The sequence below is a fragment of the Pteropus vampyrus genome, unplaced genomic scaffold, assembly GCF_000151845.1.
Source record: "Pteropus vampyrus isolate Shadow unplaced genomic scaffold, Pvam_2.0 Scaffold167, whole genome shotgun sequence".
In the NCBI taxonomy this organism is placed as follows: Eukaryota; Metazoa; Chordata; class Mammalia; order Chiroptera; family Pteropodidae; genus Pteropus; species Pteropus vampyrus.
Genome location: NW_011888948.1, coordinates 3157245 through 3184580, shown reverse-complemented (window position 1 = coordinate 3184580; position 27336 = coordinate 3157245). Strand labels below are relative to the sequence as shown.

Sequence of the window (27336 nt, the reverse complement as noted above, 5' to 3'; positions counted from 1 at the left end):
GTTTTGGTATCAGAATAATATTGGCCTCATAAAATGAGTTGGGCAATATTGCCTCCTCTTTGATTATTTTGGAAGAGTTTGAGGAGAATACGTATTAAATCTTTTTTGAATGGTTGGTAGAATTCATTGGTAAAGCCATCTGGTCCTGTAAAGTCCATATTCTTAATAAATTAAACTAGAAGTGTGTATATGAAAATTTTGTATTTCTTTTAAGAAGACTAAATATTTTTCTTAGTGTAAATCTTACTGAGTAGTTAAAACTAAAACTAACCAAAGAAAGTATTGCTTATAAAGGTTTTTGAAGATTTATCTGAATGACTTAGAATGGTTTAGAGTGAGATTATCTAGTGCTTACATATTCTATGGGGATAAGTTATTAAGACTTTCAAGGAAATAGCTTTAAATTTTTCAGCAATCTTGTTTATACCTTTTAATAACCCTATAATATAGAAATGTTTTGTTTAAAACAACTAAATGTCTTAAATTCTTGCCTCAGTTTAAAATGAAGTTTGGTAACTATTAAGTTTTCCATCTCTTCCCCGCAAAAAGGAAATCTCTTTGGTATTTTTTAAGTAGCAGAGACCAAAGAGTGATGACATTGGAGGGTCAGGTCCAAGAAGAAACAAAAGTTCTGAAACTTAAGACAAAAATGGTAAGATATGGACATAGTCCTCATAAACTGTCTCTTTTCTTCCTTTCCCTTTCCTAAACTCTTTCTGAAAGAAATGAGTTCTGAAATATTGATTTGTCTTAAATAACTCTTTTAGGCTGATAAAGAAAATGTCAATAGACCTACAAGAAGCAAAAATAATATAACAGTGGACAAACTTTGTATTCCTTTAAAAACTTCTAATGAATTAACCAATTCAAATATAACAATTGATACACATAATCTGGAGAATAATAATCAAACTCTGCAGTTGTTACCAATTAAAGACGAGCCCCAAAGTCAACGTATTACATTAAGCCAAGCATTTCACATTAAAAACAACAATAAAAAGAAACCAATGACTACAGAAAAACCGAAGCAAGATGCTAACACGCTCAAGAAACCCGTGCTTGGATCTTATCGTGGCCAGATCGTTCAGTCTAAGGTTAATTCATTTAGAAAACCTGTACAAGTCAAAGATGAAAGCTCTGCACCAACAAAGAAACTTTCTACCACTATCTCTAAAGCCACAAAGCCTCAGCCTGTAATCACCCACAGTGTGACGGTGAAAAGTGACAAAGCCTCAGATATGATGACCACCACTAAAGGAGCGAACACTGTACCTCAGAACAGACAACTTTTGCGTCCTCCCATTAGAAGTCACCACACTAATACCCAGGACTCTGTGAAACAAGACGTCGGTAGAACCTCTGCCAATGTTACAATTCGGAAAGGGCCTCATGAGAAAAAATTACTGCAATTAAATCCAGTTTTATCTAGTGTCAAAACCAGTTCTCAGGAAGTAAAAAGAAATAAGACACTATCAAGAAGCATCACATCTGCAATTATAGCCAGGCCTGCTTCATCTGCTAATATCAAACTGATAGAAAAGGCAAAAACTGTTGACCAGCGCAGACATACTATAGCAAAGGCAACTATCAATTGTAGGTCGGCTCAGCCCAAGGAAACCGCAGAAGAGAGAAAGTAAGTAGGTGTGATTTAATTAGCTTAATTTTCAATTTCGTACTATTTGTGAATTTGGTTTATAATTTCCTTGAATGTCTTAGGACTTTTTTTGGTGTGGATTGTCTCTGTCATATGCAGACAAATTGAAGCAAGTTTATATTGTGGAACAGTACAACATAAGTTATACTGTTTGAGTATGTTTTATTAGGCTGTTTCATGTAACATCAGTTAAAATGTTTAATAAAATTGGGAAACATTTTCTAACCTCCCCATTTAAAAATTCATTCTTGGGTCATTGAGAATATAATTAACATTGATATGTTTAATATTTTTTCTTCAAATTTGTGAACTATGTATGCCACTAACATGTAACTACTTAAAGACCTGAAATATTTTTTAACTTTTCTTCTATTTAGCAATGCTATCAGCAGTGTCACAGTAATTTTTATCCACTGCTTCTAATTGTAGAGCTCGTCTGAATGAGTGGAGAGCTGGCAAAGGAAGAGTGCTGAAAAGGCCTCCGAGCTCAGTAGTTACCCAGCCTGAACCTGAAGGACAAAATGAAAAACCAGTTGGGTCCTTTTGGACTACCATGGCAGAAGAAGATGAACAAAGATTATTTACTGAAAGAGTAAACAAAACGTTTTCTGAATGCCTTCACCTGATTGATGAGGTAGAGTATCTTAAATTTGTGTAGTAGTTTGTAGCTGCAAATTACCTTCATAAATATCTCATTAAATTACATCATCAGTCTTTTTTGACCAAGACTCTGCGTCAGTGATTTTACGTAGACTTAATGTTCATTGTGAGATTGCTTCTCTTTAGCCTTTAATGGACTGCATTTTCATTGAGTTCATATAAATATATCAAAGGGATAAATTTTTTACTTGAGTAATAAATACTGTATTCCTCTAAGATGTTATTAATTTGCCAAAGACTTGAAATAACAAAATAGTGAGTCATTGTTATCATAGATTAAATTCAAATTAAAATATTTGCAAACAAAATCCCTTAATCTCATTCAACATCATCATGGTCTTGAATTCACTGTAGAATTCTTCAATTTGGACCAAAATCTGACAGACTATATAAAGTAACTCCAGAATGTTTTCTTTATTTCCCGACTATCTTTAATCTTCTTTTGGTCACACGCTACTGTCTAAGATCCAGAGCAAGACTGAATACACACAGTGTAATTTCCGACCTTACTCTGGTCTTCCTGAGCATCTTTAAACTTTCTGTAGTTCTGAGAACCAGTGAAAATTACAGTCCGGGGAACTCTGATTCTTCTGCTCAGTTGGGATTTTTTTTTGATACTTTGGAATTTTTCTGTCCTACTACTTAACCTATATATAGCTCTTACTACATAAACCATCACAGGTTCATTTTAACCTTAATATCAAAACCTGACAGTTTGACAAAAAAAAAATTGCACTCTATTTCCATTCATAAACATTTGATAGATAAAAAAAATTCTAAATACTAAATAATTGATAAATGGAATCCCACAATATATGAGGAAAAACATCAAGACCAAATAGAATGTTAATCATTTTTTTAATAATATTTTTCTCAACTAGTATTTCTTTTGTGTATGTGTGCCTTGTACTTAGGACTGATAATGCTTTTTGTTAGCTATTCAGAATAAGTTTGGAGTAAGGGAGATAATAATGAATACGAATATATTTATGGATAATTTTCTATCAACTTTTTCTCTATCAATGATCTTGATTATAGAAAGCTTAATTAATTGTTCATACTTTCTAGGCTAAAAGATATCACTCACGTTATTTCTTGATATTTTAGGGATGCCCAAAGGAAGAAATATTGGACACACTGAACGACCTGATTAAAAATATTCCAGATGCCAAAAAACTTGTTAAATACTGGATATGCCTGGCACGTATTGAGCCACTCACAAGTCCTATTGAAAATATTATTGCAATCTATGAGAAGGCCATTCTGGCAGGAGCTCAGGTGAGATTAAAACTTACTGTTCTTTATTAATTACAGTGTAAATGAGTCAAGATTATTTGGAACACATCATAACATAATAAAATTTGTGGAAATACATATCGCGGTAATGAACGTTTAAAGGCCACAAGGATTGCATGTTATAAAAGCTGTTTCTCAACTTTCTAAAACTTGCTTATATAGTCAGGATAATCAGACCTTAGAAAATGGATATACTGTAAGCTGAAATGTACATTTAATGAAACTTGCTGGGAGAACATTTTAGCACATGTCATTTTGCACATTCCTCATTGATAAAGAAATCTGGGAAATTGAATTTTTAATGTTAAAATTTATTGAATATAACACAAATGGAATTAAATTAACTTAAAAAATGTTAGCAAACTCTGATGGCTTTGTAAGAGAACTCTCACTTTAGGAGTGTATCTTGATGTACTCACATTTATATGCCATATGTTTGGTCCTGCTCACATATGGAAAATGGCAATACACTAGTTTCTCTGACATTTTTACCACCATAGTGGTTTGATACTATAATCTCTCACCTCTTCCAACTCTATTGCTACAAAAAGCCCTGGGTAGAATAAATTGTATCTTGAGGCTTTTGGGTTAGTTCGGTTTTTTGTTTTGTTTTGTTTTTATGGGCAAATGTTTCTAAAATGTATTTCCTTTAGACCAGGTTTCTCAAAAATGCATTCTTGGAGATTGTTTACAAAGAGTTTTAAAAAATTCTTTTTAGCCCTTCATTAAGCTTAAAGGTCGTCTATTCACCATAGTCTCAGCAAAGCCAACAAATGCTATTTGACCTTTCACGTGAATCAGAAATCAAATATTCAGTAGTTATTCTCTCAATAGCTTAGCAATTATATATAAATCACTTTGCTGAAGGATAATTGCATTTGACAGAATCCCACCTGGAAGGGATTGTTAGGTCCCTACTACACTGAACGAGAAGGGATATTACTTAAGGTGGCTTATGGCAGTATAACTAGGATGTATAACTGCAGCTAAGGTTCTCATAGAGTGCAGTGATGTAAAGAGAAAGATGTGACACTAGAGCAGAAATTGGAAAACAAGGATCAAAATTAGCCAAGCAAATTGAAAGCAGGATGGGTGAGTAGTTCAAGACTAAGTTCTAGAACTAAGAATATGACCAGAATATTCCTTTTATATAATGTCTTTAATTTATTGCATTAGCAGGCTTGGTAGTTCAGAGGAACACAGGAAGTACTCATAATATCTGGCATATGATGGACAATTAGTGAACTGTTGAATTTTTGAAACGAGCTGTTCAAAGATGCATTTAATACCATGCGAAACAAAAATATAACCATGTACTTGAACGTAGGAGGAAAAGTGTAAACAATAAAAATTTAAAGTAAATTTAAATATAATCAGCTCTTTAATAGATGTTAATAATGTTAATTTGCTACTCGTTCACTAATTTTGTTCATATCAGGCAAACAGTAAATTACCAAAGACTTAAGAAAAATTATGGAGAAAAATTTTAAACTGATAAAATTCTTTCCCTTAAGTTCATTTTTATTGTATAAATTAGAAAAGACAGCCATTTTTTTCAATTTGAATAGCAAAATAAGTGGTTTATAATTACTGGTTTTAATATTTTCAACTTGGACAACAAAGTTAATGTCTGGTCTGAGAATATAAAACTTTTATGAGTTTGCTTTCTTCATTTAAAAAAATCAAGCCTATTGAAGAGATGCGACATGCAATTGTAGATATTCTAACAATGAAGAGTCAAGAAAAAGTTAAATTTGGTAAGTTCATTTTTTTTCTTTTCTTCAGGTGAATTCTGATTTTATTAAATTTCTTTGCTAAACTGTTTTATTATTTTTCATTTTTTAAATATATAGGTTGATCTTTCCTCATAGTTCTGTTGACATATCTCTGAGATTCAATGGCTCTGTATAGTATAAAGAATTTTTAATTAGGAGGTCTCATTCAAAACCCAAATCTGTTTATGAAAGTTACCTTACCTATCTAGGCCTTAATTTCCTGTCTTAAAAATGAGGCAGTTTGACTAGATGATATCTAAAGACTTTTTACATATAAAATTCTGTCATCTGTTCTATGCTGTAGAGAAGCTCATTTAGGAATTCTCTTTGTGGGAATAGTAGGTTGAGAGGTGATAAGACATTCAATTAGCTGTCAAGTATATAAAATGTAAACATTTTCTAGATTCAGATATAGGTTGTGCCAATTGCTGTAAACTTACAGGAAATTTAACCCCTTTCTTATCTGTAAAATAGGATAATGTTACTATCTTCCTCAAGATTGGTGAGACCATTGAACGAAATAATGTATATAAGTATCAAAATCTGTGGCACATAGTAAATTCATTAAACTTTAGCCATTATTAATATTATTAATTAGCTTAGATGAGAGGGGAGAAATCATTACGTAAGTGTGAGCTAATTTGTTTCCTTATTTAATAGAGTTATTACCAGTTTTTTACTGTAACTGTATTACCCAATCACAAATATTTGAGCACCTGTTATATACCATTATTGCTTGTATTTGGTTATTTTCTTTTGATTAATTTTAAAAAGAGTCAAACAGTGAATTTTTTACGGCTCATGTGACATGCTGCTAAATTGCTTTTCAGATTAGTTATAAGTACCTTATTTTCAGTAGACAAAATGAATTTAAAATATAGAGACCTAGGTCAAGGGCTAAACTTTAAATAAAATCAAAGATCATATTGAAATTCTAAGTGTGTTATACACATTTTTGTTACATGTTACAAAAAAAAAAAACCTTCAATGAGGTTAATATGCTAATGGTTTACCCATGTGTGGGAGGTGGTTATCTTTTATTGGCAGTATGTTTAGTTCAACAATGAATATTTCAATTTATGGTTGCTGTTAATATGCCCCCAGGGGACATACAGAAGATGTATATGATCTGATCTTACTAGTTATATTTAATGATGGAGCTGGAGTGGGAATGGTCAGGGAGATAGAGAGGAAAAATCAGGAAAGACTAGTATACCACAAACAAGGAGAATTTTAAAGTTTAAGAATAACCCAATTTGGAGAAATGGGTGAAGGGGATCCAGAGGTATAGAAGCTTTCAGTTATAAAATAAGTAAGCCATGGGGATGTATTGTACAGCATGACTACAGTTAATAAGACTGTATTGCATATTTGAAATTTACAAAAAGAATAGATCTTAAAAGTCTTTATCATAAAAAAAAAAAATCCTGTAACTGTGTATGGATCAGATGTTAATTAGACTTATTGTGTTGATCATTCCTGTGTCTTAGGTCTAAAGACAGCAAAGTGGAAATAAGAATTTCATTTAAAAAGCCTTCTTTCTCATAATTCTCACTGGCTCTAGAGAGATGTGGAAAGAGAAAACAGTATTTAAATCTGATTCAGTTTTCTATCTTATTTTTCCTTAATAGGATAATACTAGTTAGTGGAATCTTTTCTAGCAGGTAGAATATTTGTTTAGGTGGAAAAGGAAATGCTATTGATAAACTCTTGGCTTTCTGAAATAGGTAATTAAAAGTTGTAGATATAAATTTTACAAATTAAGATTATTTCTAAATAGTATTGGGAAATAGAAGACAAATAAGAGAGACAAGTACCACTTGTTTGTATCTCAGATACCTCAATATCCTGCATATCCCAACTTGAACACATTTCCCCCTAAAACCTTATCCTTCTTTTGGTTCCCTGTCTCAATAACTCATACTATTCTCCAAGCCAGAAACTTTGGGATTATATTGTATTTCACTCCTTTCCCACATCCACACCCCTGTTCCTCAGCCAGTCAAATTCAGTTTAACTTCATAAGCATCTCTTAAAATTCATCTACTCCTCTTCACCCTTACTTTCATTACAGCTCTTGCCTGGACTACAATAATAGTCCCCTAACTTGCCTGCTTCTCTACTCTTGCTTCAATCCATTCTCAACACCGCAACCAAAATGCCCTGTCACTTAACTGCTTAAATTCCTGACTCCAGCTTCTTGTCATTTTTTCACTCTTTCACATCCCTGAATTTCTTTCTTTAGTTTTTTTTTATTTCGTAGAAAGGACTATTCTATCTGTCTTGCCTCTGGGTCTATCCAAGCCAGTCTTCTATTTTTAACCTGATTTCCTCCTTATTTTTTAGACCTCAGTTCAGATGCTACTCTTTGGGGTAGCCTTCTCTAATAGCCATCTTTCTTCCGCTACCCAACTAGATTAGATGTATCTGTTTTGTGCTCACTGTTTTTTCTCTCTGTGCAGTATTATTGTACTTGATTGCTTGTTTGCCTTGTCTTTTGCACTGTAAACTTGATAGACTAGGACAGTGTCTGATCTTCCTCATTATTGCATCCCCAGTGTTAATGCAATGCTTGGCTCATAAATATTTGTTGAATTAAAGAATTCATATTCCCTCTCTTCCACTTCCAACTTCTTCCCACTAAAAGAACTACATTCACTTTGTCATGTAACTGAAACATCTTAGTAAAAATCTCTAATATTTTCCTAATAATCAAATCTAGAGGTCTTTTCAGCTTAATGGATTTATCAGATGTCTCACAAGTATTTTACATCTAACATGTTTTATTTTGAATTCTTCGTCTTCCTTCACTGCTTCCCCATACCACCATCTCTTCCACCCAAAAAGAAAGGGAAAAAAAAAAAGTTCTCTTCTGTCATTAAAGACTCCTAAGCAAGAAATTTTTGAAGGGATGCTCCTAATATGTACACTAATTCAGACATACACATGCATTCTTTTGTTTATTAACTACTAACTCAGAAAAAAACTCTTAAATTGAGTTCTTCCTTCTCACTGCCTATCTCTGATGCCTTGCTTAGGCTGTTAAAACAACTTTGTCTTCTTATATTAGCATATTACATATTATTAGCTTTCATTCCCTACCATTCTAAACCATCCTTTATAGTGACCAAATCTAATTATATCTTTGTCTCTCCAGTGCATTGTTTTTACCAAACTTCTTGCACATAAAGTTCATTACAATCTAGCCCCTTCCTACCTATCCAAACTCATCACCTCCTGACCACATTCTGACCTTGCTCCTTATCACGTATTCAGAGCACACTGGCCCTTTAATGTTGTCTTCATAGATTGTTTTCTTTAAGTTTCATACCAAGGTTATCTTCCTTAGTCTTGTCAAGTACTCATTTTTCAGGATCCAGCATGAATGCTACTCATGAAGCCTTCCCTAGCCATCTCCCTGTCCCACAAACAAAGTTAGTTAATTCTTTTTATGGGTTCTTACTTCAATTACAGCCTTTTTCTCGTTTTATAATTATTTTATATGTCTCTTCCATGGAATGTGAACTTCTTAAAGAACAGGAATGATGTCATTCTTATATTGTATCTATAATCCCTGACATATGGGAGTTAATAAATATTTGTTAAGTAGTTGTCAGCAGTATTTGCTTATGAAAAGTCATGGTTAAGAGATGGATTGGTTATTTTATTTTGAAAATCTAGCCTACTATGAATACTTCAACGTATTCTGATTTTGTTCTTTAAATTTGACCGAAAGCTTAATCTATAATGTATTTCTATAGGACAAAATTTTGAGGAGGCTTGCGCAACCAAGGAACCAATCCAAGAAGTCAACTTTGATGATATTGGTGGTAGTAATCTAGAGTCAGGAAACCCGGAAATAGAAAATGTGATATTTCAAGATCGTGAAATAGAGCAAGATGACAAAACAAAACATCCAACCACTGATGTTAAAACCCCTAGTGCAGAAACTAGGGAGAGTTGCTTAATTAAATATAATGTGTCTACTACACCATACTTGCAAAGGTAAGCTCATAAACTGTCATGTGCTATGATTTGTTTTTACACTTAAGGATAATAAATATGGTATTTTAAAATCTTTAAGATTGCTTCTGATTAGAATTACTATTTGTTAATACAAAGATTTCAAACAAATTGAATGTCATTGGGACATTTCACCTTTTAAATATTGTATTTGCTTTCTCTATATATTGCCATTTTGAAAAAAAAAATTTTACATCATTTTATTTAATTGCTGACTGTATACTATTGATAACAGGTTTTATAATTCAGTTAGCCAATTCTACAAATATTCAAGTTATCTGCTGTGTATAAGTTATAAAAAAAATAGAGAAAAGAATAAGTTCTTTATTTCAAGGAGCTTGCAGTACCTCTTTTCTATAAGACAATCACATGGTTGTAACATATAAGTTATAGTATGATAAATAGCATCAAACTACAAAGTAAAAATATTAACATGCTTTTTAATTCTGCAAATAATTTTGTGGGTTTTTTTTAGTGTAAAAAAGAAGATTCAGTTTGATGAAATGAATTCTATGTTTAAAGAGCTGAAGTTTCTAACACCAGTTAGACGTTCTCGACGTCTTCAAGACAAGAATTCTAAATTGCCAGATATGTTAAAAGACCATTATCCTTGCGTGTCTTCATTGGAACAGTTAACAGAGTTGGGAGATGAAACTGATGCTTTTATATGCCGCCCTAATGCAGCACTGTGCCGGATGTATACAGAGACTGAAACAACAGAAGAAACATAAAGCTATGCTAAGGAATGAGGATTTTATTCCTGGGGTGTTTTGTTTGTTGTGGCTTTGTACGTCCTAGGTCAGGAGTTGGCCAGGTACCCAAGTATTCATTGCAGTAAGCTCTTTTACTAACATAGACATTATAGTAGGTGTTGCCTTCTGTGCGTCAGAAAGCTAAATCCTACATTATCTCTGCAAAGATTTTTCTCTAAGATAAGTAAATTTTGTCAACTAGTTTACTATGTTCCTTGAATATGATTAGTAAATGTCATTCATGTTTCATTGGTATTCCTAAAATAACTAACACTTAATCTTGTTTTGTAATATAAAAACTTCACTATTAAATCATGTCTCTTGAAACATGATAGTTAAATATCGTAAACAGTTCTCTTCTCCCCACACACATAAGTACCACCAATAAAATTGTTTTGTATGTCTTTGAACTGATATTTAAATGGCATAGATCCTCTACCAACTCAACTGTTCAAATAAGTAATTGGTCATTGTAAGAGACTGTATAATTTTAAAACTGTAATACGAATGTGGTTGAAAATCTCATACATAGTCTTATTTACGTTCATATATTCCATTTGTATAATAGCATCTATTTTCTATTTATTGTTTTCTCTCTAGAGAATAGAATTTTTGCTTTTTAAACTGTATACCCAATATGAATACAATAAATTAAAATATCTACATAATGATGGTTTCAGTAACATTTAAGGATGTGATATATGGTACATGAGCTTTGAAGTCCAACAGACCTATATTCAAAATCTTGGCTTCTGCCTTCCCTTAAAAGTTAAGTTACCCTGGAGAAATTACTTAGTTGAACCTTATCTTTGTGAAGGGTAAAGTGGAGATAATCCCTTCTGGTCATTTTGTACCATGTCATCTGCTTGTCCCCACTGGCTGATTAGCCAAAATGGATAACTGACCCAAGCTGGACTGCCAGAATCCTTTTCATAGGTTTTTAGAATCAGGACTTCCAAGACCAGTTTTTTCCATGTAGTTAGACCTGAAATATGTAAATATGAGGCACTGGATGATCATATGAAGGTTGGGTAGCGAAGGTCAATGGAACAACAAAGTAACTAACTACGCAGGGAAAAAGACTCCTGCCTGGAAGTTTACTATTGACAGTTGTGTATCCAAATATACACATGTTAAATCTGAATACAGATAAACCAGAGTCCCTCTACTCCAATCTCACTACCCTTCTTAAATGTAAAATTAGTATGGTAACTTTACCGACTTTTTCTGTGTATTTAACATATACATAGACAAGTACATAAACACGTGTGTATGTAGATTTTGTGGATTTTGTTTTGCTTTGTTGGATATGAATGGCACCATACTTCATATATGGTTATGCAGCTTGCTTTTTTTCTAATTTATTAAGTCAAGGAACTTTTCATTGGCATAGATCAATGTAACCCTAAGATTACATGGGAGTTTAGTAAATGATAAATTTTACATTTCAATACGGTAAAGAATGACTGTGAACCACTCATCCATTTTGAGAACAAAAAATTTCAATCTCTACATCACCTGCGAAAATAAATTCCAGGTAGAATAAGTAAGTATATTAGGAGGAAATGTAAAAAGCCATTTTTTTCCTTAGGGTAGAGCTTTCTTAAGCAAGATATTTCTAAAGGAATCTTTAAAAGATGTGGTAGAGCACACAGACTTTAGCAGCACTTAGCAGCAGGACTAGTTCCTCCTCTGAGTACAAGCACACGACATTCAGGATCTAGACCAGTTACCACACCTGAGATCTTCAAAATTCTGTGAGGAGGTAGATTGTGAAACTAGAACCCTGTACCCAAGATATTATTCAGTGTTGAGGGCAAAATAACTTTCAAACATGCAAGGATTCAGTTTACTGCTCATGAACTTCCCTGAAAGTATTCCTGAAGGTTTGATTCCAGTGAGGTAAGTAAATCTATTTAAAAGAATAGTTAGGCACATCAAATTTAAAAAAAAAAGTGAAGTCTACATAATTGTAGATTATAAAACATGATATGAAATGAAAATACCCCAATGATTTCAACAGGAGAGGTGTCAAAGTGGAGAATTAAAGCTAATTTTGCTAATAAGCTTGTTATGTTTGGGAGCAGGATGCAGAAATTTATGTGTACTCATTATTAAGCACTAAGGGTTTAAATATTAAAAATATAAAATGTGAGGGTAGGACCCAGCAATTCCATTCCTAAGTATCAGGAAAAATGAAAACATGCCCCAACAACGGTTGTACACAAAGATGTCTTATTCATATTAGCCAAAAACAAAACAACCCAAAAGTCCATCAACTGATGAATGAAAAAACATTGTATGCTGTGTCCACACAATGGAAATTAAAGCAAAAGGAAATGGAAATTAAGACATAAAAGAAACCAGACAAAACATTACATACTATATTCCATTTATGTGAAATTCTAGAAAAAAACATTGACAAAGCAGATCAGAAGTTAACCTGGGACCGGAGGTTGGGGGCAAGAAATGTTTGGGAGTAATGGAAATGTTCTGTATTTTAATTGTGGTTACATGGCTATATGTTTGCCAAAATTTATTGAAGTGTACTCAAAATGGGTGAATTTTATTATATGTAAATCATATCTCAAAACAGTATGCCCTTACCTTTAAAAACAAGGATATCTACTAAACACATAAAAATAGAATATGTAACTCCAACCACTTTGGGGAAGTGGGGGTGTCCGAAGGGATATTCAACCCCAAGATGTTAACCACACAGATGCATGGGGAGCTCCAGCTGTTCCAGCCCAAATGGCAGACTAGAGAGAGCTTACCTCTTTGATGACTACAGCTCCCAGCCTTCAAGCTGCCCCCACCTGATGCTAAGTGGAGCAGGTTCTCAGATCTGAATTATTTTCTTTTCATCAATGTTTCAGAAGCAGAGCAGTGTTTCATGCCTGCTTGAAACTGCCCTTATAGCGTCCCTCATTTCTATATTCATGGCTTTTAGTGAAACTATGTTAAGACCTAGCTCTCTTGATACATAAGAAGCAGCTTATAAAATTAAGACGATTCTTTTTTCTCTATCAACAAGGCCTGGAATTTAAAACTGCTATTAGGAATTCAGGAAAATTAACTTTGAGATTCAAAGGTCATTGGGCATCATAGTAATTTAATATTTTGAAAATATTTGTTTTATCTATACTGTTTACCAGGACAGAAATCTGGCTCTCTAATCAGTTCCTGCCTGTTCATTGTACCCCATATACTGCAAAGCTGAGAGTGATGTCTGCAATTGCCTACTGTGTTATCACCTGAAGACCATTACTTTTCCACCTTCTTTTGGGGCTCAGAGCATCCAACGATATTAGTGGTTCTCAATCAGGGGTGATTTTGCATTGCCTCCACCTCTCCCCATCCCCACCCCCACCCCCCCTCAGGGACACTTTCAATATCGAAAGACAGTTTTAGTTGTCATGAGTGAGGGCAGGGGTGGGGAGAAGGCCAGAGACACTACCAAACAACCTACAAAGCACAAGACCATCCCACTCCACCCTGCCCCTGTAACAAAAATTTATCCAGCCCAAACTGTCAACAGCTGTGAGGTTGAGAATCCCTGAACTAGATGACCACCTCCTCTGTCCTTGTTAATGCCATCTAATGACGCCTCAGTCACTCCTTCACCACTCATTCCAATAAACGTTGCCTCCTACTTCAGCAACTGATTTCTAGGCCACAACACTGACCTGGACATTGCCAAGAACTGCTCCACTTCTGAAATCTTGATGTTATGGTCCTGTTCTCTTCACAGCTACTCTCCTGCTGACTTTCTTTCTCCCTTGCTCCCTCTGTATGTATTTTTTACTTCATTTAGACCTCTAGTTCATCAAATGCTTCCTTCCCCGCCCCCTTATCGTGACTTTTTAGACCAGTACTAGAAATAGAAATATATTGCAAGATACATATGTAATTTAAAATATTCTAGTAGCTATGGTTTAAAAAAGTAAAAAGAAACAAGCACAATTAATTAATTTTCATAATGTTTTACTTAACCCAATATATTTGAAATATCAGTTCAGCATTACTCAATGCACAAAACTATCAATGGAACATTTTACTTTTTTTTGTACAAATTCTTTAGAATTCTGTGTGTATGTTACACTTAGAGCACATTTCTATTCACACTAGCCACTTTTCCAGTGTTCAACAGCCACACATCTCGTGGCTACATACTGGATGGTGCCAGTCTAGACTTCACTTCCTTCACAGGGATAGATGCCAAGGTGTATTATTCCAACCATTCTTATAACAGCACCCTCAATTCTCTCGTCTCAGTGTTCTTCTGTTTTGCTTATCTGCATAATCTCAATTTTAGATTAATCCAGCCTCCTCAGTGCTAGAGACGATTACACAGCTATGCACTGGCATCACCTCTGAGCTGCTCAGAAGCCTTCGTCCACATTAGTTTCCTCTCGTATTCTGACAACAATAATCAAAACTTCACTACTCAGAGTTTTACTGTATTTAACTTGTAAACATATTAAAATCTTGATTAAAAAAATTTCCTCTTCAAGGTTTCTGTCCCAACACCCAAACTATATAGATTACTTATAATTTTCTATTTCATAGAGAAAATTGAGACCCTCAAGATTCCTTCTTTTCTAATATTGTCTTCATCAATACACATCCCTATTTTCTCCTCTGGTCTCAGAAGCAAATCTGTCAGTCATTTATCTAGTCCAGAGCTAATCCTCCTACTGGATTCTTACATAGAAAGGTTTAATTACTTCCTATATTAGTTTCTGATTGCTTCAGTCTCAACTAGACCTTCCTGGTCTCCTCTGCCTCTAGTATTTTCAGCTTCTCTTTCCTTCCATTGATTTATTATCTCTCAACATATAATTTCCCCATTAATAAAATACTCTCATAATCTTATGTTTCCCTCTACCCATAGTTATCACCCTCTCTCCTTCCCTTTATGGCTAAGATTCTTGAAAGTATCCTATACTCTTTGGTTCTTCTGACCATCCCACCTCAACTACTGTAATCTGGTTTCTCCCTCTCTTCAAGATTACCTATGACCTCTTGTTGCTAAATCTAATGAGTCCTTGTCAGACTTTGTAACTCAGTCACCTTTTGACGCTGTTTACTGCTGCAACATTATTGTAGCGTAGCACTTAAGAGTGAGACTCTGGAGCCATACCACTTATGTTCTAATTCTAGTTCTACCATTTACTAGCTGTGGGACGTGAGGCAAGTAACTTAACCTTTCTGTACCTCGGTGATAATAACTGCACATATCTTTAGTGTTATTTTGAAGATTAAATGAGTTAATAGCTAACACTTATTTAGTCCTATTCTAAGTACTTTGTAGGTATTAATTCACTTAAAACAGTGCCTAGCCTCTAGCAACTTGTATATGTCATCAATAATAATCACATTTTATTATTTCCAATCCCTACCCAGTTCAGAGGCTTCCCTGGCTGGGATCCAAGATTGGCAATAGCTGTAGAGAAGAGGGGCCACATCTGTTCTCAATGTCCCCATTTCCTCATCCTTACCATTCTATGCTTGCTGATTGTTATGTGTTGAATTGTCACCCCAAAAGGCTGTTAGAGCCATAACCCCCAGTACCTCAGAATGTGCCTTATTTGGAAACAGAGTCATTGCAGATGTGATTAATTAAGATGGGATCATATTGGTTTAGGGCTGGCCTATCATCCAATATGCCTGGGAAGATGATGTAAAGAGACACAAAGAAAAGATGGCATTCTCCAAACCGAAGAGGACTTGGGCCCCAGCTCTGGAACAGGTCCCTCCTTCAGGCCTCAGAACCGATCCTGCCAACAGCTTTATTTTGGACTTCTAGCCTCCTGAACTGAAACAATAAATTTCTGTTGTTTAAGCCTACTAGTCTGTGGTACTTCATTATGGCAGCCCTAGCAAACTAATACACTGGTGGAACAAGGGAAGGAGTCTCTTTCATGACTGTCCACACTAAATGGAAAAGGAAAGAGGCATTTTTATTCCCTTTTTCCTGATGTTGTGATGACTGTATCATTCGTGGCTGCGTTCTGTGCCCGTTTCTCAATCTGCAGGCGCAGCACTTCATGGCAACTTAAGCTGTAGCAGCATTCTGGGTATAGACACGTGCGGTGGTTCTGTTTTTTTGTTCTTTATTGAAATGAGTCTCTTTCACTGTGTACAAAGAAAGCAAGTGGTGCAGGTGTTGCCAGTGCTGACCATTTGGAACATTATACGGCTACTCTTAGCACTACACTGCAGAATACTTGTACATTAAATCTGACATATTATAGTGCGTACATTTAGCACTTACAAGTTATAACCAGACATTGTTCTATGTACATATTCTAATATATAATTCTAACATATACTCTAACATACACATTCTAACATATTTAATATATTTTAATTTTCACAATAGTCCTACGCAATAGGTATTATACTTTTACATAGAGATTTTAATTACTTGCAATATTAATTTCTGATTACTGCTATAACAAATTAACACAAACTTCGTGGCTTAAAACAACACAAATTTATAATCTTCTAGAAGTCTGAAGTCTGGAATAGATCTCACTGGACTAAAAATCAACCTATCATCAGGATTGAGTTTCTTCTGGAAGCTCAAGAGGGCAATTCCTTTCTTGGCCTTTTCCAGCTTCTTGAGGACACCTGCATTCCTTAGCTGGTGGCCCTTTCCTCTCCTCCACAGTCAGATCTCACTTGTATTAGACTGCCTCTTCTGCCTCTCTTTCACCTAAAGGGCATTTGAGATTACATTGGGCCCATTGGGATTATCCAAAATAATCTCATTTTAAAGTTAGCTAGTTAGAACATTAATTCCACCTGTAAGCTTAATTCCCCTTTCCCATGTAATTTAACAAATGCACAAATTCCAGAAAGTGCGATGTGCATATTGTGGGGGGAGGGCGCGGAAAGGGTATTACTGGGGGCGGGGAGGGTATTGTTCCGCTCTCCATACTTGCCCAAGGTCACAGCCAGTAAGCTGACTGCTGTGCCCGTGAAATTTATCTACGTGGGCTGTTCGCTTAAACTGGAGACAAAACTGATGTTACTGGCGGCCACTTTCCTTCAGTACTATTGGAATTGTTCTAGAACAGTTTTAACACGCGCCCTTCGTAGGCCCGCCTCCTCCGCAGCCGCGCCTCCCGCCGCCCGCTGGAAGCCTCCTCGGCCCGCAACCCGACAGAAGACCCGGCGGCCCGCCCCGCGGAAGCGCGCCGGTCGCGGGGCGGAGGAGCGGCCTCCGGGCGCAGAGAGTTGGGTGAGCTGGCGGGTCCGGCGGGCGGCCTCTGGAACGCGGCTGGTGGCCGGGCGTGGGGCCTGCGGGCCGGGCGGCGCCCGCGCGGGGTAGGGGCGAGTGGGAGACTCGCTCCGGAAGCTGAAGGACCCGCGCCCCCCCGGGCCTGGCCGCGAGCCCGCAGCCCCCAGTCCCCGGGGTGCGGCGCGGGTGTGGGCCTGCCTGGCGAGCGGGGTCCCCGGGAGCAAGGATTTGGTCGCGGGTGAACTGGGTGGCTAGTCTCCCCCATGGTGGGGTCACCCCGCACGCACCTTCTCAGCCTCACCTGTATCTCACCTGTGCTCCCACTTCTGGGCATTACTTTCTCGGTGTTTGCCTAGGCATGCGAAGAGATAGTTTTGTCACATTCAGAGTATATACAAGTCTCTTACTAATCTTATGGGTGTAATATTGAGTAACAGGGCAAATGTGGCAGAGAAGATCAAATGTGGTTTTCAGCCAAGAGTGTTTGTGGTTGCTGTGTTTATTTGTTACCGTCTATTACATAGAATAAAGACCCTGAAGAAAAAAAAGAATATGAGAAAAAGGAATATGAGAAAACTTGGCTTCCTTGTTAAATCGTGTAATACCAGGGGTCACTTAGAATATGGGCAGAGAACTTTTTTCTTTCAGGTCCCTAAATATACTGAAAGACCTAACCGTTCTTGAAAGTTGTCTTGAAGACAGTGCATCTGATTTGGTTATTTGGAGAAATTATTTCTAGAGTTTCCTGATAATTCTATGATAAACAGGAATACAAACAGTTTTACAGGTCGCACTATGCTATAGATTTGGCTTGTGATTTTTTTTTTCTTTACCTACTCTACTCTCTATGCCTTGTAATTCCTTGTGGTGTGATTTAAAAAAACAAAACCAAAACCAAAACACTACAAGTACTTGCTTCCTGAAAACCAAGTAGACTCATTCCAGTGTTTTTTCTGTAATGAAAAGAAAAACACCTTTCTAAGATTTTAATAATAATAATAATAATAATAATAATAATAATAATAGCTGTCACTTATTTGGGGTCTCCTCTATACCAAAGTACTAGGAACTTTATATTTATTCTCTTATATATTAAGCAATCCAACTAGCTGCTTCATCCCGGAAGTGTAGGAGACACTGAAGTTCAAAGACTCTGTGTGTTTAATATCTCTTCTTAGACCCAGTCACCTCCAACTCAACCTGCCTTTCCCCACCTCTGCCACATTACCACTGCCAGAAGAATCCAACAAAACCGCACATACAGTCACTGTGCTCATACCATCATTATTAACCCACTTTATACCAGAAACCTGGGAGTCTACCTTGGCCCCTTCTCCCTGCTTGTCCCCCATAAATCTATCACCAAAAATCTTGCCAATTTTTATACCTATTTCCTGCCCATTATCTTTATCCCCATTGCCACCACCCTGTTCCGTTCCCTGCCTGACCTATTGTTGGAGTCTCCACGTTGGCCCTCCTGTCCCTCTCCTGTCCAGTCCATTCACTCTGTAGCCAGAATGAGTGAGTGTTCTAATATGCAGATATGATTGTATTGCTCTCTTGATTAAAACTCTTCAGAGACAGCCCATTGGTTACCTGGAGGATAAAATCCAGCTACCTGAACTTGGCTTACAGTGGCCTTCAGACAGGCCCTGTCTGCTTTAACCAGCCTGTTTCAGTACTCTTTCAGTTCCTTGAACTGAACACAATCTATTTTGCTCTTAAATATATGATTCCCTCTGCCTCCATCACTCTTTTCCCCCTCTGCCTAGCCAGCTTCCATTCATCCTTCAGTCTTCAGCTTAAATATTATTTTCCTAATTCCCTTAGATATTTCTGCTGTGTGCCAGCACAGCTGTTTACGTAAGACTTACCACTCCACATTTGTTGAGATCTGTGGTCCTGTCTGCATTGGGGCGTCTCTGAGGGCAGAAATGATGAGAGATTTGGGCAGAATTATAAAACCTGGCGCAGGTCCTCAGTGTCTACCTGTTGAATGATAAAGGAGTAAGTTGCTGTTGTCCTGTCGTGATGATTAGAGCTACTTTGAATTAAGTCTGCCTTTTGAAAATAAGTGTAATTCTCAAATGTTTCTGTTTTTGAATATAGTTTGGGAGAGCCCGTGCGACTGCAGGAGTGGAGCCGGCTGCGTGGGTGCCCAGCATGGACGGCTACACAGTCCTGAGAGTGATCGGGGAGGGCTCATTCGGCAGAGCCCTTTTGGTTCAGCAGGACAGCAGTAATTGGATGTTTGCCATGAAGGAAATCAGGCTTCCCAAGGTCACTGCTGAAGAAATTAGCTCATGTTGAAAGTGTACATGCAATTCGTATAGGAAGATAAGTTCTTGAGATTTAACGTGGAATTGCTTCTCAATGCAAAAGATGTAATGGGTTTATTCATTAGCTTTACAAGGTCTTGATATATCTTATGTGGTTCTTAGGATATTGTAATTAACAAAAAGGGAGAAAAATAGTCATAGGAGATGATTGCTGTTTATGTCAATGAGAATAATTTGAAATAATTTCCAGTTTCATATACGTAAGGGTGTAGGGAGTCTTTGCCAAAAACAACTCAGGTGCAATATTAATGAAAAAGGAACATAAATATATAGCGAAGAGCAAAGATCTAAAATGCTAAATTTTGGTATCAGGGAACCTATTCTGTGAATACTTTAGGTTTTATTTTCCTGTAAGCTGAGGAAGGTACTGATTTATCACTATCACTATGTACTATAGTTGTTATGTGAAAGAATCTGCCACGGAGGCTGCTTAATACTGTTTTGATCAATTTTTAAAAAATACATTTTAATAAAATTCCCAGAGTGCTATTTTTTTCACAACTGCCTTCTTGTCCTCATTTAGTGATCCTCAAACTTGAGTAGGCATCAGAATCACCTGGAGGGCCTGTTAAAACAGATTGCTGAGCCTCACCCCCCCACCCCCACCCAGTGTCTGCTTGAGGCTGTCTGGGTGGGCCTGTGAATTTGCATTTTTAACAGGTTCCCATTTGGTGCTGATGTTGCTGGTCTGAGAACCCTTGTGTAGTTTCTTTCTTTTTTTAAAAAAATTTTAATTAATTAATTATTTTACATCTACAGCACTTATCTTCCTAGGTGGTCTCCCATCTAAGTACTAACCAGGCCTGACCCTGCTTAGCTTCTGAGATCAGATGGGATCGAGTGTGTTCAGAATGGTATGGCTGTAGGCCTTTGTGTAATTTCTTAATTGCAATTCAATTGAAATCATTCAGGATTTCATCCTCATAAAGTAAGTCAGGGGATAAACAGTTTTGGAAACTTACTTTGCATATGGCCTTTGTCCATCTTTGCTGCAGTAATACACCAGTATATTCTTTTTTATCTGGGCCAGTGGACTGGTAAAATGATACAGACAGTAAAAGCATGAAATCTCTCTTTTTGTTTTTAATAAGGATATACCACTGTTAACGGCATAACTCTCCAAATCAGGTTATGCTTAGGCTGATGTTACATCTATACTTGTGAGGATATAAGGGGTCAGTTTAAGCATGCAAAATATAGCTATAGTTGAAAAATCACCACATATTTTCTCTTAGAGTTTGATAAATTTAAGTTGTCTCAAGGTGCAGTGCTGTAACACTGTATCTGGCATTGAAGTATCATATAAACTATATTATTGAGAAGCTCTACTTTAAAATGAAGTATTACATTTACACTTATTTAAAATCTTCTTCTAGTCTTTCTCTGATACCCAGAATTCTAGGAGGGAGGCTATTCTGTTAGCCAAAATGAAACATCCCAATATTGTTGCTTTCAAAGAATCATTTGAAGGTAAATATGAATTCCCCCAAATATGTGCATTTCTGAATTTGATTTATGGCCACTATGCTTTCCTAAAGAGTCCTACATTTGTTTTAGCTGAAGGACATCTGTATATTGTGATGGAATATTGTGATGGAGGAGACCTCATGCAGAAGATTAAACATCAGCGAGGAAAGCTGTTTCCTGAAGATATGGTAAGAGACTGAATTACGTGGTTTCCTTCAAGATTTAGAAGCAACTTTTCTCAAAATCTGCATAAGTTTAAATAAAAGCATGATATCTGTGATTACCTGACACTAGTTAGGCCTCATTTCTGTAACTGTGCTGCTGCGTAGTATTGTCAGGATGTGGCTGCCTGGGATGTTTTTAGGAAGTAAAATAGATATATAAGTTTTTTTAAATTATCAAGGAATAAAACTTCCATGTTTAGAAGATTTCAAAGTTGTATTACTTATATTTTGTATTAGATATTTGAAATTGATTTTTGTTGTATTTGAAGTTTAGAGAGCAGATAGATTTATTTTGTATTTCTAGATTATCAGAAGAATGAAGCCCACATCTTTTTCTTGGGAGTACCTTTCTCAATCTTTTTCCTTCTAAAGTTTAGCATATTTCCTTAAGTCACTAGACTGCCTTTTTAATGGATAATTGCATACTGATATTTGAATGAATTAAACAGCTTTAATGGGGTTTGTTACAAAACTGTATTGCTATAAATATTTTTTTATTTAGCAGTTGTTTTGTTAAAAGTATAGGTTCCATAGAAAGTCAAACTTGGCTTTAAATGGATGAATCTCCATGGCAAAAAAGAAAAAAAAAATCATTTAATTGTAGGCACCTGGAAATTCTGGGTACTGTTGACTAGGGATTTATGAACAGAATACTGACCTCAAAGGATTGTTGACAATATAATGAGATCTTTTAATGTTAATATAAGAATAATCTGAAAAAGGAAATGAAAATCTGATGTACTGGTTACACTATAAATTTGTAGCATATTCATTTCTAAATGGTAAACTATCTTTATATATGGATTTAAGAAATGGTTGAACACAAGAAAATTATAGTGCGAATTTTATTAAAATAAATTGCTATTTGGACCATACATAAGATAATAAAACATAGAATTCATAGCTTTTCTGACTTTCTCCAGGCAACACTGAATCTTAGTTGAACTATGTCATTTTTAGGAATTCCATATTTACCTATGTAAAACCCAAGTCAATTAAGACCTAGTGAGGATTCTTTGGTATTTTGGGTTAACACGAACCAGTTTTTGCATTCTTGCAGATTTTCATGCTTTTATCTTACAGATACTGAACTGGTTTACACAAATGTGCCTTGGAGTAAATCATATTCACAAGAAACATGTGTTACACAGAGATATCAAATCCAAGGTAAGTGGAATACATTTTTGGGCCAAAAAAAAAAAAAAAAAAAAAAACCCGAACTATTTCATTTAGTCTTTTTTCTATGTTATTCTGTTTCCTTTGAGATATTTTTATTTAGTTTAGAAATATTTGTCAACCTAATATTCATACTAGCCAAATAAGGTACTACCCCAGAAAAGGTCATTAAATCTCTTTAGTAGTATATGTTAATATATTCCAAGCTCTCTTAGCGACTGCTTACTAAGACTATATATTTTCAGATGGAAAACAGCTGTGACCTGGGCCTGTTACATGGAGTTATCCTGGCACAGATTCCCAGCTGGTTGATCAGGGTCTGCTGATATAATCTGAAGCTTGCTTGTTAAATTTCTAAGCAGTCATCCTAAATTCCCAAGCAGGGGGATGTGTAGCTGTCAGGAGGCTATCTTGTCTTTTTGTGTTCCATTCGGGGACTCAGCTATCAGCATCTACCCTTAATCTCCATCGTCAGCAGACTTTGAAAGACAGCTTCTCTGGAGACCTCTGCCTTATGTTTGAATGATGGAACTTTTCTTTTTTAATGCAGAATGTCTTCCTCACTCAAAATGGAAGAGTAAAACTGGGAGATTTTGGATCTGCCCGTCTTCTCTCCAAGTATGTATGTCTATCTACGGTAGTAACACTAATCAAAATCCAATATCTATTATTCAAGAATGCTCTGTACTCATTTTTTGCCTTTCTCTGTTTTTAGTCCCATGGCATTTGCTTGTACGTATGTGGGAACACCTTATTATGTGCCCCCAGAAATATGGGAAAATATGCCTTATAACAATAAAAGGTAAGTGATGTACTTATTTCGTGCAAGTATAACTGTCTAGTGATAGGCATTGTAGCCTACAAATGAAATTCGGTTTGAAATAAAATATGTGAAAGCAGTATTGAATTTAAATTCCCAGGTTTCTAGATGGAAGTCATAGTTTTCCAATGGTTTTAATCAGAATTGAGAGGAGCTAGATGTAAATGCTGAAAGAAAGGCATTTCTGATCATTTCTAGTGTGAATTATATCACTGGTTCTCCAACTTTGCTGTTCCTACTTTTAAAAATCCCATTGTGCAGGGTGCAAGCATAACAATTAAATAAGAATGTCTGGGTGGGAAGCAGGCCATCATTAATTTTCCAGAATCACCATGTGATTCCAACATGCAGCAAAATTCAGGAATCACTGGACTGTGTCACCGAGTTAGCATTTCCAGGACTAGATAACAAGCACTTGACTGATAGGTTAATTGATTACAAGGAGACAGTATGAAGACTTTATGATTTAAAACAAATTTTTTTCTGAATATAAGTAATATGTGCCCATTAAACAAGTGGGTGGATAGGAAGGATTAGAAATATAGAGATGTATAAGAAAGGAAATGGCAATCACCCACTTTTTCGCAACTATTAATTACATTTTAGTGTTTTTTTCATCTATTCATCCCCCCACCAAAACCTAGTTTTGTACTCTCTATATAATTTAGTATCTTGCTTTTTTTTTCACTTTATGTTACATCATATTCATTTTCCCCCATATGCAAACTCATCATAAATATTATTAATGGTTGCATAATATTTTACTACATGGCTCTTTCAAAATTTACTTAACATTCCTGTGTTGTTTCCAGTTTTCAATGTCATAAACAGTGCTGTGATTAATACACCTTTTGTGCATAAATATGTCATTGTTTTGTATCATATTCTTGGCATAGATTCAGAGAAGTAGCAACACCAAAAGGCTCTTGTTACCTTCTATCAAGTTGCTTTCTGGAAAGAGTATGATAATCTATACTAAATAGTTTCCTTAAGAGTAAAATTGACTGAGTTGGGGACAAAACATCTATAAAGGGACTAACTAGGACAGTTGGGAAATTTTCAGTTTGACAAAAATATTAAAAATATTATTGAATTTAGGTTTAATTTCTTGAATTTGATAATGATAGTGTTTATGAGGGAAAATGTCTTTGCTCTTACAAGATACATACTGACATGTTTAGGGGTGGAGTGTTTGATATCTGCAATTTTTTCCCAGGAGTTTCAGATATAAATGGAGGAGGGAAACAGCACATAAACATGGCAGATGTTAACAGTGGGAAACTAGAAAGGAGCATGTGGGTGCTTATAACTTTTCTGTAGGTTTCAAACTTTAAAAAAATTAAAATTTGGGGGAAACAGTTGATTAAAACCATTAAAATTTGAGTATCATCTAGAAAAAGTCTGGAGGATGACAGCTAGGAGGTGTGGATGATGGAGATGCTTAACATGAACAAGGGTGAGTGTCCTGGGCACACTGTAGACATAATGTTTGAAGAGCTCTTTTGTGGAAGAATGGGTAGTCATCTCTTCGTTTTGGAATGTAGAGCTAATAGAGTGGAGAGAGTCCCCAGAAGACACATTTTGGCTTATGATAAAGAAGAACGCTGTGCCTTAGAGCCCTCCAACAGGGCTGTAGACTGTGCCTGAGGTAGCTTGCTGGCCATCAGGAGATGTGATCAAAGGCCTGGTGTTGTGCACGGATGGTCTGGGTGGAAGCTGCACTGGAGGACTTCTAAAGTCTTTTTTCCAACTATGATAATCAGAGTCCATAAAGATTCCCTTTTGCACCAAATGCTACTGAAGTGACAGCCGAACCAGTCTGATTTGGACGGGTCGGGGTTAGGAAGCAGAGAGTTTATTGTGAACATTACTGTTAGTAATTAAGTATTAGACCAAAATTACCATATGTTTTATTTTAATAATTAGGAATTACTTGTAATATCTGTTCTTATTAAAGTTAATTTTTCATTTTTCATATTAGAAAGTATATATATTTTCATATAATAACTCATAACTCACATTGCTTCTTTCTGCTTCCAGTGACATCTGGTCCTTGGGTTGTATTCTGTATGAGCTCTGTACCCTGAAGCATCCAGTAAGTATGGTGGGCAAAATGGAAAGGCAGCCTCTCATTGTGTCTGCAATAGGAAGTTTGCTTCCCTAGGATGAATTAATTATAAAAGTTTTCATATGTTTCCATTGTTATCATCTTTGCTTGAGCCACTTTTGTGGCAGATACCAATAGGGAATTTACATTCTTTAGTGTTTTATAGCTTCCCTCCCCTTCCCTTCCCCACTTTTTTGCTATTCTTATTTTTTTGGAAATATATATATATGTATAACCTAAAATTTGCCATTTTAACCATTTTTAAGTATACAATTCAGTAGCATTAATTACTTCACAATATTGTGCAACCATCACTACTGCCTATTTACAAAACTTTCCCTTCACAGGTACACAATCTCTGTACCTGAAGCCCCCTCCTCTCAGGCTTGGTAACCTCTAATCCACTTTCTGTCTCTATGAATTTCCATAGTCTAGATATTTTATATAAATGGAATTGTACAACATTTTTTCTTTTGGTTTGGCTTACTTCACGTAGCGTAAGGTTTTCAAGGTTCATCCATAGCATATGTCAGAATTTTGTGCCTTTTCATGACTGAATAATATTCTATTGTGTGTTTATACCATGTGTTTATCTATTCATCTGCTGATGAACGTTTAGGGGGTTTCCACCTGTGGCCACTGTGAATCATGCTGCTGTGAACATGAGTGTACCAATATCTTTGGAATCCCTGTTTTCATTTGTTTGGGCTATATACCTAGCAGTGGAACTGCTCGGTCATGAGGAACCACCAAACTGTTTTCCAGAGTGGCAGCACTATTTTTACCTTTTTGCAGTTAGTTTTCACTTATGTGAGTTTCTTCTCTAACTAAATTATTATGAGAAAACAGACTCAACCCTATTATATTATATATTTTCTCAAGATATTTTAAGAAATAATTTAACCAAAAGAGGTGAAATAATTTGTCCTGCTTGCTCAGCAGTTGTTTATTAAACAGAATTAGCAGTCATAGCTCTGATTCCTATTAGGTCTTAGCTTTGCATAGAAATAAATTCTGTTCTTTGGGCACAGATTAACACTTGGTTCTAGCAAGCATTTTTACAGATGTGGTTGAGAGCACGTAGAGCTCGTGAGTGACTATATGAGAAAAATTCTTCACCAGCACTAGATGAAAGTAACTCAGACTGAGGGCACTGTTAATGAAAGATTGTCTTCCCTGAATATAAGTGGCTTATAAGGCCAGTTGCATAATGAGAACAACTTGGGAAACTTTAAAAAATGCTGATGCCTAGGCCACACCAGACTAATTGAATTAAAATTTCTGAAAGTGTTGAGCATTAGTGGTTTTTTGTTTGTTCTAATGTTTTTATAGAGAATTAATTATATTTAATCTTGGATTATTTCATAAATTTTTTTCTTGGACTACATTGCTTAAAGTGATTACTCATGTCATATTGAAAGAACAAGTTGTTTTTCCCCTAATCATTTTGCAGAAGCATATGAATTGTTTCAGTAATGGTTAGACTATTAATTTTCTTTTGTCATGTTTTTTCAATGCATTTCAGCTTCTGAATTTGGCATAAATAACTCATTGCTTGAAGTCTATTTTCTCTGTTTATCACTAGAATAGTTTATTGACTAGTAACTAAAATTTAAAAAAAATTTTTGGCCCCTAATTTGAATCATAAGTTTGAGTTATTTGATTTTTCCTCATGGTTTAAAGTATATTAATTGCTGTTTCATTTTTAACCTCTATAATGGGTATTCTAGTCTCTGTACTTATATTTTTTAAAAAATTTTAATTAGTTTCAAGTATATAGTCCATTGGTTA

At 35.7% G+C, this 27336-nt stretch overlaps 2 protein-coding genes and 1 pseudogene across 9 annotated transcripts in view; 2 read left to right on the top strand and 1 right to left on the bottom strand.

Annotated features, from left to right (window-relative positions):
* The window catches only part of CKAP2 (cytoskeleton associated protein 2), an 18823-nt gene extending 8249 nt beyond the window's left edge, over window positions 1-10574 (top strand). For 3 of the 5 annotated variants that reach the window (XM_011370349.2, XM_011370350.2, XM_011370351.2), the window contains 7 exons: window positions 577-652; window positions 768-1633; window positions 2084-2288; window positions 3422-3592; window positions 5298-5367; window positions 9147-9390; window positions 9884-10574. In XM_011370349.2, the coding sequence (XP_011368651.1) occupies window positions 577-652; window positions 768-1633; window positions 2084-2288; window positions 3422-3592; window positions 5298-5367; window positions 9147-9390; window positions 9884-10139 (1888 nt within the window). In that variant the 3' untranslated portion in view covers window positions 10140-10574. Of the gene's footprint in view, window positions 1-573; window positions 653-767; window positions 1634-2083; window positions 2289-3421; window positions 3593-5297; window positions 5368-9146; window positions 9391-9883 lie in introns of all 5 variants that reach the window. The other 2 variants (XM_011370348.2, XM_011370352.2) reach the window with 1 other exon arrangement.
* A 6521-nt stretch (window positions 10575-17095) lies between these two features.
* Window positions 17096-27336, top strand: part of NEK3 (NIMA related kinase 3) — a 21243-nt gene continuing 11002 nt past the window's right edge. For 2 of the 4 annotated variants that reach the window (XM_011370345.2, XM_011370344.2), the window contains exons 1-8: window positions 17096-17412; window positions 19522-19692; window positions 21128-21221; window positions 21309-21406; window positions 22526-22609; window positions 23169-23236; window positions 23334-23420; window positions 25479-25533. In XM_011370345.2, the coding sequence (XP_011368647.1) occupies window positions 17197-17412; window positions 19522-19692; window positions 21128-21221; window positions 21309-21406; window positions 22526-22609; window positions 23169-23236; window positions 23334-23420; window positions 25479-25533 (873 nt within the window). In that variant the 5' untranslated portion in view covers window positions 17096-17196. The other 2 variants (XM_023536716.1, XM_011370346.2) reach the window with 2 other exon arrangements.
* LOC111745873 lies at window positions 20502-20619 on the bottom strand (annotated as a pseudogene).